Source organism: Ziziphus jujuba, chromosome 9, assembly GCF_031755915.1.
Source record: "Ziziphus jujuba cultivar Dongzao chromosome 9, ASM3175591v1".
Lineage (NCBI taxonomy): Eukaryota > Viridiplantae > Streptophyta > Magnoliopsida > Rosales > Rhamnaceae > Ziziphus > Ziziphus jujuba.
This window is the reverse complement of record NC_083387.1, coordinates 15,268,637-15,280,001: the sequence shown is the minus strand read 5'-3', so window position 1 is coordinate 15,280,001 and position 11,365 is coordinate 15,268,637. Positions and strand designations below refer to the sequence as shown.

General features: G+C 26.7%; 1 protein-coding gene across 1 annotated transcript; it reads left to right on the top strand.

Moving 5' to 3' along the window:
• Nucleotides 1–8,306: 8,306 nt before the first annotated feature.
• LOC132799397 (uncharacterized) lies at nt 8,307–9,497 on the top strand. Its single transcript, XM_060811204.1, has 2 exons — nt 8,307–8,900; nt 9,369–9,497. Exons 1-2 carry the CDS (start codon nt 8,307–8,309, stop codon nt 9,495–9,497), a joined length of 723 nt encoding a protein of 240 aa, XP_060667187.1.
• The last annotated feature ends 1,868 nt before the right edge of the window (nt 9,498–11,365 follow it).

Sequence of the window (11,365 nt, the reverse complement as noted above, 5' to 3'; positions counted from 1 at the left end):
TAAAAGAAAATTTTATTTTTCTAAAAAATTTTAAATTCCCACCAGTTTTGATATTTTCCAAGCAAGACCCCAAGAATTTTGATTTATTTATTATTTTTTTTTTTTTGGGTATAACAGTGCTTTCTTTAAGGCTATATTACAATTCAATCATATGTTGCCCAACCACTGACGAAAGTTTCTCAGTTCCCACCAAAGAATCCACCTCAAATTCTCATAAAGAACTCCAAGATTCAAATGGAATAGAAGAAATCAAGAACCCAGATCACAGCTCACAACCTGATACAATAAAAACTCAAAATCACATAACAAAAAAAAAAGAAAAAAGCAAATACTTTGATACCCAAAACCACAAAAGAAAATGAAACAAAAGTTGTCTAGAATACTCTAGAAGATACAAGATTTGAGCATAATTTCTTGCAAAAAAAATCCGAAAATAATTTTTTTCTTTTTAATTTTTTCAAAAACGAACAATTTGGAAAGGAGAAAGGAAATAAAAAATTTGGGTGTTAAGGTTATATTTGCAGATCAAAAAGACCAGTTTCATTGGATTCTTCTAGCTTTCTTCACATGCGCAAAGAAGTTTTTCTTCACGTTATGTTTTGCATTACGTAATAGAAAGAAATTGGGGTGTATTGGTAGTATGCGGTGGGATGCATTAAAAAAAAATAATTTAAAAAAAAAAAAAAAAAAAAAACACCAAGTAGCTAATGTATCAATTTGCACCATCGAACATAGTATTAAATATAATAATACCATTGATTTTTTTTTTAATATATATCCCAGTACAAGCTACCAAATGATCTAAGAACTAAAATCTAAAAATCAAGTAATGGTTTAATATAAATTTAATGACATACTAATATATTATTTAGGATAATTGAACCTCTAAAGATTAGGTGAGTCATAGATATATTTTTAAATTTTAGCTTTTAAATCATGATTCGATAAGTAAGTAAAGAAAAATCTGATATAAAAACCATATAAAAGCCTAATCTATATAATATATAAAAGAAGAAAAATATGGATCATGTGCCAACATAAACTTCTTTTAAATTCTTTCCAAAAACATCTTTTTTATTTTTATTTTATTATTTATTTATTCTTTTACATTTTATGGTTATAATGAAATATATATAAATTCAATAACAATTAAACAATTTATAAAATGACATATGGTAACAATTTTGAAATAAATTTAAAATAAATAAAATATTTGATTTTATTTTATTTACCAAATAAGTCAAATATGTAAAATGTATTTGTATATATATAGTTTTTTTAATTAAATATATTTTAAATAATTTTAGATATACAAATATGACTAATGGAAATTAATAAAAATATCTTTTTATTTGGATATAAAAATATAATATTATAAATAATAATTGTTAAACATAGCAAAATAAGATTTATTTTTAAAACAAATTATTTGATCTTATTTTATTATCAGTTAATATATATTTTTATTATTATACAAGATGGATGGTTTAGGAAAATCATATTTTGATCAATTATGTTAAAGCCAATAGGGAAGATTTTGGAGATCATTATCCAAGAACGCAGCAATTATCCTTTTTAAATTATATTATTATTATTATTATTATTATTATTATTATTATGGTAATAATTTTGAAATAAATTTAAAATAATAAATAAATCAAATATATTTAACTATAAATTAGTAAGTAACACCTTCCAGTTATCTTAATATTATAATATATATATATAGTAAATAATATTGTGTATATATATATATATATATATTCATACTATATTCTCAGTAAATAATAAAAAATACAAAATACAAAAAAAATGATAAAGAATATTATATATATTTAAATTGGGGTACATAAATTTTATATACTTATAAGAAAACATTAAAAAAATTATAATTTATATACAAATATTTTTATTAGTTTTTATGTTTATTTTGTTGCAAAATAACAATATTTTATGTATAGTAATTGAGAGTGAGATTAATTTTTTTATTTTATTATATAGTAAAAGATATTCTTTTTATTAAATATTTTTCACATAGAAATTCCATGTACTAATACATATTTATATAAGTATATGTAATAAATGAAACTTCAATATTCTAATATATACATTTCAATTATAAGATTGATATTCTTATTTCATATCTTTAAAATATATGTAACCATAAATAAATTAATAATGAGATTGAGCTCCTATCTGGATTCTTTTTTAAATTTTAAAAGATAATATATATATATATAAATATATATATATATATATATATATATATATATATATGTAATAAAATATTTTTTATTATTAAAATATTTCACATAATAATTTTATAAACTAATACATATTCATATATAGATATGTAATAAACATAATTTTATTATAAAATAATAAGATTAAAATACAGTAACTAATAATGAGATTTATTTTCTTATCAAGAAATTTATGATGAATAATACATTTTTTTTAATATTTTCCAAAAAATGTTTAAGATGTACCTATATAGATGTACTTATATATATATATATACATATTTTAAGTTGCATTTTAAAAATAATCTTAAAATTATGATAATATATATATAGTCAGTAATAAATGGAATTTCATTATAAAATAATAAAATTAAAATGCAATAACAAATAATGAGATTTATTTTCTTACAAAAATTTGAAGGTAAATAATGCATTTTTTTTAATATTTTTCAAAAATATGTTTAAGATGTACATGTGTATATATATATGTATAAATATAAGTCCTTTTAAACATTTGTTTCATTTGTTAATGTATATATATATATATATATATATTTTAAGTTGCATTTAAAAGATAATCTTAAAATTATGATAATATATATATATATATATATGTATGATCAACTATCATATATATTTTATTTTGTCAATAATAATTCATCAAAACATTCTTTTCATTATGATAATGTACATATAGATTTATATGGTCAACTATTTATGTATGTTATGATAATATATATATATATGAGCCAAATTTTCGTTTTTTTCATCTTTAAATATTAGGACATCAAAACATTCTCTTTATTTTTTTTTATCCATACAAAATAATCAGACAACTTTTATATTGAAAAAAACAAAATCACTTCAATTGTAAATAAGAAAATAGTTTAGTTCAACCTCAATTCTTTACCCATTTGTATAGAGAAAATAATTAAAAAGATTAAAGTTTAGAATACCCATAAACACATACCTTTACATGAGGCACATATACTAAAAGTAGTGGAGAAAACGAGTTTCAACTTAGCTTGGATGAGATAACTATTATTTTGGCTTATTTTTATGTTTATATTGCTTAGATTTCTTATCACATTCCTATCCATTACAAATTTTGGTTGTGCTTGCCTTTGAATTTCTTTTTTTTTTTCCCTTACCAATAACAATTATTTGAATACATTCAAAAAAATATAGGTAGCATAAAAGTTACGTTTTATTCTAATTTGTACATATGCAATGGAAATAATCAATGATTAGAATATCAAGATCATAATCATAATAATGTTTGATAAGAGCATGATAAATATTATTATTGTTTTATAAGAAAAAATGAAATGCAATGACTAGAATACTTTTATTTTTAACAAATTGTTATTTGAAAAAATATTACATAAATGTTGGATTTATTAAAAAACTTATTATAATGAGATTTAGATTATAAAACACATTTTTTGCAAAAATTTATTTTGGCCTACCAAATGTTTATTTTTGGCTTTGCCCATGGGTTTAAGTAAATAGAGAAATGAAAAAAAAAAAAAAAAAAAGGCCTTGATTCTATATAATTCTAGACTAAATTTAGTGTTATAGATTTGTGTATTTTTTTTTTTTTCATTGAAACAAAATGTAGTTAAAAAAAATCAAATGCTGCAAATGACGAAAAGAAACAATGAGAAATAGGATTTCATTTTCAAGCAATATAAGAAAAGAAAGAATTTTCTCTTTATTGGGATTATTGATTAACATAAAGATATAAAAGAAATTGATACTTTTTTGTTTTTCTATACATGGTTTATTATTTGGTTTTTTGTATATTTTGATAATTAATAAAAGTAAATTAATTATTTCATGCCCTTTTGGATTCTTAAACTAAGGTCGAATTAGTAATTGTAATGGTCAAAATAGTCAAATTTATCTTGCGTTAAAGATTGATAATGAATGTACCGTCTATCAAAGAAGCCAAGATAAAAAAACAAATACAGATCAGATTTCAAAAGAATCAAAAATCACATTACACATATGATGGTTAGTTTATTTTTTCATTATTTCTTAATTGATCCAATTTTTATATACTTGGAAGCTTTTATTATATATACAGATATATCTATCTATATATATATATATATATATTTTGTTATCTATTTTGTAATTTTTTGTTTAGACTATTATTTTGTATTTTAAATGGTCATCATCATTATTATTAAAATTTATTATTTAGCATAAATAATTAGTCAAAACGTGAGGATATAATTTATTAAATTATTATTGAACATATTCACTTTTGCATATGATTTCAATGAGGTTTTCAAAAGTAAATTGCTATTATATTTCTTTTAAAAGAAGTTTTTAATATATTTACGAACGAAGATATAGTTTTTCTATATAATATATAAAACAAGAATAGTGAATACCACATGTCAGCATATTACCAATCCAATTTTCTTCCAAAATCATTTTTTATTTTAGTTATATTTATTGTATTTATTTATGATCTTATCTTTTATGATTGTACCCAAATATATATAAATCAAATTTTGTTTTGATAAATTTTAAGTAAACAATAAATATATATTTATAATATATATATATATGTATATATAATTTTACTATAATGAATATTGTCAAGCACATTAAATATATGTCATAATCAAATTTGTAATATTAAAATAAAATATGTACAATACATCATAAGTTATATATAATTTGATACTGACTTATATCGTAATGTACAAACCGACACATATAGTTAGTAAAACTCTATATATATTGTATGTATATATACCTATTATTGTTAATTAGGTTATAATAATAATATAATAATAACAATAATAATAATAAATATAATTAAAATATATTATAAATATTTAACATAGGAAAATTTATTATTTGCAAAAAATCAAAAAATACATTTGAATTTGAATTTGAATTCCATATATGAAAAATATTATACAAATATATTTGAATTTGAATAAAATTATATAAATACACTTAAATTTAAATTTGAATTTGAATTTTATAGATAAAAAAAATTAAATAAGTAAATATTTTTAATTTGAATTCCATAAATAAATTTCCTTATAAGACAAAAATATGTTTATAGGATAAATAATAATAATTAAATTACATTATGAGTGTTTAATATATGGAAATTAATTATTTGTAAGGAATCCAAAAAATATTGGAATCTAAATTTAAATTCTATAGGTGAAAAATATTATTTAAATAAATTTGAATTTGAATTAAATTATATACAATCATTTGAATTTGAATTTAAATTTCAAAAATGAAAAAAATTAGATAGGAAAATTTCATATATGGAAAAAATTACACCAGTAAATATTTTTGAATTTGAATTTTATGATCATATAGTATTTTATGTAGATGTCAAATTTATAGTTATTAATAAACTTTTATAGCATAAATTGAAAAAAAATCTAAATATACTTATTAAAAATAAAATTTTTAAATAAAATTAATTATTATAGATTATTTTTAAAATCATATATTATCGTTAAACATGTCATGCATCACACGGGATGGATACTAATTGTATATATAATATAAAATAAAATAAAAAATAAAACAGAAACTTGGGTCGCTTAGCATTGTACGGCCTCATTTTGAAGTTAGTTAAGGCTTGGACGTCCGTCAGACGAATAATTACTAGGGTACTTCTTAACTTTTTGTTGGCTTCTTCTTCAAAGTCCATTAGACTAATTAGTTATTGTTTTGGAGGTCCACTTTGAAATTCTATTTAGCCTTTTTACAGCTAAGGGCTTTTTTAAAAAATAGCCATCGTACAACTTAAAACTTGAAAAATAGCAAATTTTCCCTTTTTTTTTTTTTTTTGAAAGCTAACCAATATTTTATACATTTGGACTAAAGTACCCTTATTTATATTTTTTTCTTTAATTTTTTTTTTTTTTGGGGTTCTTTTCTCTATCAAAACGCTTTTTGCCTTTTTTTTGTTTTCTTGGTTTGATTTTCTTTTTCTATACGTTCCCTTTGAAAACACAGTTAAGACTTTTCGAAAAAGACCATCTTGGTCGCCATTTTCACCGAAATTCTTCTCCCATTCCCTGACATCGTCCTTGCCCATCATTGTCTTGGTAAGAATCGTTCGACTGAGAGCCACCCAGAGACAGAGGAGAGACATGAAAGGCAAAGCCTTCTCATACCGTTCGCCATCGCCGTCATCGTCCTGGCGCCACCGTCGTGCTGCTCGCTATCATCATCCTCCCACTAGGAGCTAACCATCACCACAGCTGCAAGGTAAAATAGCTAGCCCAATGGGCATGATAGCAATCCTTTGGGCATTTTCATTTTATTTTATTTTTTTAATCCTACTCTTTTGTATATTTGGGCATTCAACTTTACTTTAGCTTTTGATTACAGAGAAGAAATGAGAAGAAATGATAGGCCAAACTTATCGCACATTCGAGAAACCTCTCTTTGAAAGCACTGATGCGGTCACTTTTTCTTTCCAACAACTTTAAAATTTTTTTTCTTTTTCTTGTTTGCTTAAAATCTTCAAGTACACAGAAAGTGTGCTTGCATTCCCAGTCAAATAGCAGGGAGGGCGGAGGGAGGGTGGGAAGGAGGGAGAGAGAGAGAGAGAGAGAGACAGAGAGAGAAGCATTGGTGGGGAGGGAGGGAGGGAGGGAGGTGGAGAGAGAGAGAGAGAAAGAGAGAGAGAGAGAGAGAGAGAAGCATTGGTGGGGAAGGAGGTGGGAGGGAAGGGGAGAGAGAGAGAGAGAGAGAGAGAGAGAGAAGCATTGGTGGCGGTTTATCCCCCATTAATGTAAATTGCTTTTCTGAACAAAATAGAAAGGGGAGGAGGGAGAGAGAGAGAGAGAGAGAGAGAGAGAGAGAGAGAGAGAAGCATTGGTGGCATTTTGTCCCCCATTAATGTAAATTGCTTCTCTGAACAAAATAGAAAGGGAGGGAGGTGGGGGAGAGGGAGAGAGAGAGAGAGAGAAGCATTGGTGGCGGTTTGTCCCCCATTAATGTAAATTGCTTCTCTAAACAAATTAGAAAGGGAGGGAGGGAGAGAGAGAGAGAAGCATTGGTGGCGGTTTGTCCCCCATTAATGTAAATTACTTCTTTGAACAAAATAGAAAATGTTATGCAAACTAATTTTGCTTTAATGTAACAAACTTATCGTTGAACCTTTATTTGTACTGCATTGTATGGTTTTCCAGCATTGTGGATCATTTTTATAATGGATAATTAGAGATGATAAGTCATCTCTTTATAAATTGCTCAATTTAAACCTTTGTCATTATAAGCCATGCTTATGATATTGTATTATTTGGTGTGATGGCAATGTTTGTGTTGCATGGTTAGAATGTGAAATTAAAACTATTATGAAGCTATGTTTTTGTTGAATTTAATGGGTTGTTTGAATGTGAAACCATAATGTTTGATATGTGTTAGAATCGTAGATTATCCTTAGGAAGCAATGTCACATGCATATGATTGGTTTGTTGCCTAATGTATAATGTACACTAGTATATCAAAGAGATTGTAGCTTTTAGATCCACAATATGCATTAGTTCTAAAAGTTTCTTATCACATTTTTATTATAATTTTGCACAAACCTGCTATGTCTAGTTCATTTGTATGTTCTGGAAAATTTTCCGACAATAGGAAGATTTTTCCTCCAATCGAAAAAACATTTCCTCCTGTCGGAAAGCATTTTCCTCCTGTCATGAATCATTTTCTTCCTGTCGAAAAATTTTCTCCAGTCAGAAAATAATTTTTCTCTTGCAGGAAAACAAATTCCTCTAGTTGGAAACTTGTTTCCAATAGATGCATAGATATCATTTTTTTTCTAAACTTTCATATTGTACTTGTTTGGCGGAATTTTTGCTAGATTTTCCTTCTTTCCTATTTAATATATTTTCGGTCCTATCGATTTGCTGTCCATATGCAAGCATATCTTATGATTCGTTAGTTGTATTTGTTTTTCAGATAAATAGACTCAGAATATCAACCAATATTTGTTCGAAGGTTTTAGGACTCGGATATATCGAGATAAAGGTGAATTGTAGATCTAACTTCTAAAAAGACATGACAAATATTAAATTCAAGCTTACTCCAGCCCAAAAGAAGAAGTTCAAGGATAGCTGTTTTGGCCACTTTTTGAAGTCCAACGATATACAATTTAGTGGCCACATCGTTAACAGCATGCTATATAGGCAATGCATTTATGACGACCAGGATGATATGGTATTTAATTTTGGAGGTCACACCACTAGATTTACATGTACAGAGTTCGCAATTATTACAGGTTTATATTTTAGTTATGAACCCAATAGACGAGTTAACCTGTCTACGTGTATTAGTGACAAGTATTTTGGAGGAAAGCGAAAAGTCACTAACTCAGAGATAATTGAAGCTTTCATGACCTCACAATGTCAAGATGATGATGAAGATGATGATGATAAATTGAAGTTGGCATTATTATATTTTCTAGAGACTGTTCTTCTTGGCAACGAAAGCATGGTCACTGATCCCTATAATCACTTGAAGACGGTGGATGATTTAGACTACTTCAATAAGTATCCATGGGGTAGTTTATCGTATAGTACCACCATCATATCATTAAAGAGTTCTTTTAAGTATAGGGAGTCCATGGCAATGAACAAGTCAAAGACTTATAGTGTCCATGGGTTTTCTTTGGCTTTTATGCTAAGTTTGATCTTCTATAATTTAAAGTTTATGAGTTTCCTTTAGGTTTTTTATTTGCAGTATATATTTATTTACTTATTCATTTATTGTTTGACAGATTTGGGGTTTTGAGATAATTCTTTTGTTAGCTAAAATATTTGAAAATAGGTCGCCAGACATGTCATTCCCTTGGATTCTCAATTGGCATATTTCATAGGTGCCAAGATTTGAGAATGCAGCTGAAGTCTTTCGTCATTGTGATGTAAGAAAATACTACTTATATATATACATATACATTTTATCGACATTGTAATATTCCTTATAGACTTTTTGTGTTTTTTAAGGACATGTATTGTATTGCATTATATTGGATTGTATTAGGATTATACTGTTTTTGGTGATAAAAGTCCATTGTCCACCATGTAATAATCATTTTGTGATTATCCCTTTTGTCTTTTTTAGTGTTTGGTGGGTGACGTATTGGATGCAACCGAATATGAGTACTCATTCATTGGCAAGATTTCTTGGGATGTCCATCATGATACTACGTCATATAGGGTTGTACCAGTTGTCAGAGATAAGCCACCATAGGGTCATGAAAACATTGAGGCCGTTCCACATACAAGCAATGAAAAAAGTACGAAACAAAAGCATGCCTCCGTGGAGAATGAGGTGAAAAGAGAGAGGAGAGCAAGAGATAAGCCTACGGACCATGGTGATCATGATCGTTCCATCGACTCCACACAAACCGTCATCCCATAATGAGGTTTGTAAAAAGTTGTATGAATTTTTTTTTAATTATTGTACCTACTAATATGTTTTCCTTTTTTTTTCTTTTTATCAACTCTAATAATTTTGATTATTTAGGGGCCTTTGAGAGATAGATTAAGTATTCTAGAAGGCGAAGTGGCTGGTGTACACCAAGATATAAAGGACTTAAGAATATCGATGCTTAGGGAGCTTGCAAGGTTGGAGATCAAGCTTGATAAGCTAATGAAGCAACAGGGAGTGCGAGTTAAGGTAGTGATTGTGTTGATATAACTGAATTTGAGTTATAACCTTTGTGTTATGGAGCAGCTGTGATCTATTTAATTTCTGTCATAACCATGTGAAACTGATGTTGAATGATATGCTCTATCCGAATCTTTCACCCTAAAAGTTATATTTTTTTCCCTTTTCATTTTTGTTTTCGCTCTGAATAAAACTTTGCTAATTTTAATACAATTTGTCTGTGCATATAAATATATATATATATATATATATATTTGTGTAATGCATGCATTAAAACTCAAGAAGTTATATAGTGGCAAATGGAGCTCTTGTACAACTCTAATGGCATTCTTGTTATATTTTTTTATGTATATCTCTGTTAATTAATTTACAAATTTTATATATAGTATGAACTATAAAGTTATTTATTTAGTTGAGGTATGAATTTGAGTTACTTTTGACTCATTCCTATTTATATTAACGAGTTTAATGTTATGAATGATTGAGTTTATTATGCATTCTTTAGGAGGGCAATGATGCCCAAGGTCAATATTCAGCTCCTCATTTATGGGAGTTTGGCAATTTGGGAGCTACTGATGACTTCGATTTGGGAGATAGGATGAGAGCAGACATTGAAGGTGATATGGGGTTAGAAGATGAAAAGATGGAAGATTTGGGTCGTCGAAAGAATGTGATGTTGATATTATCAATACCATGTCTCCATCGAAGTTTCCGCCCAAAAGACGTGCAAGAAAGGTAGCAGTTACTAAACACATGATACATATTGGGAGGCGGGATAGGAAGGCCGCAACTACTATCACAACTCCATATAGTGTTGGCAGCATGAGGAAAAAACTGCAATGCATTTTACCTCAATCATCTTCAACTTTGAAGTTTGACCCATACAAATCGGTACCCACCAAACTTGTAAAAAGTTTGAACATTTCATAAAGTCCGATCATGCAGCCAAGGTGGACATGGACTTCATTCATTTAGATAAAGAATTTTTTGATATGCTTATAATCAGTCAAAAGTGGCTAAATCATGATGTAAGTATGTTATTGATTTGTTTTTTAAGTATTACTTTGCTAATTTGGAGGCATTGTCATTAAATTGTATGGATGTAATCTAAAATTAATTCGTACTTCAATGCAACATATGGAGATAATGCCTTACTCATTTCGTGCACATGCCAATCGATTCCCAGATGTTTTCAATCCTAGTTTTGAGATGATTGATGGTCGATTTTGGGTACATAAAAATGTTATCATAGTTGTTGTTTATTTAGCTTATGGACTTGTGGATTTTGTATTGATAATAAAGGGGAATGACAGAGTACATTATGATCGTTTATGATGAATTTGATGACGAGTAATTAATAATTTGTTCAGTTGTAGTGATACATTGAGATGTCATATGGAAACTTCATTGCCAATCCATCAAACTATGAGTTCCAAGATAACATGCAA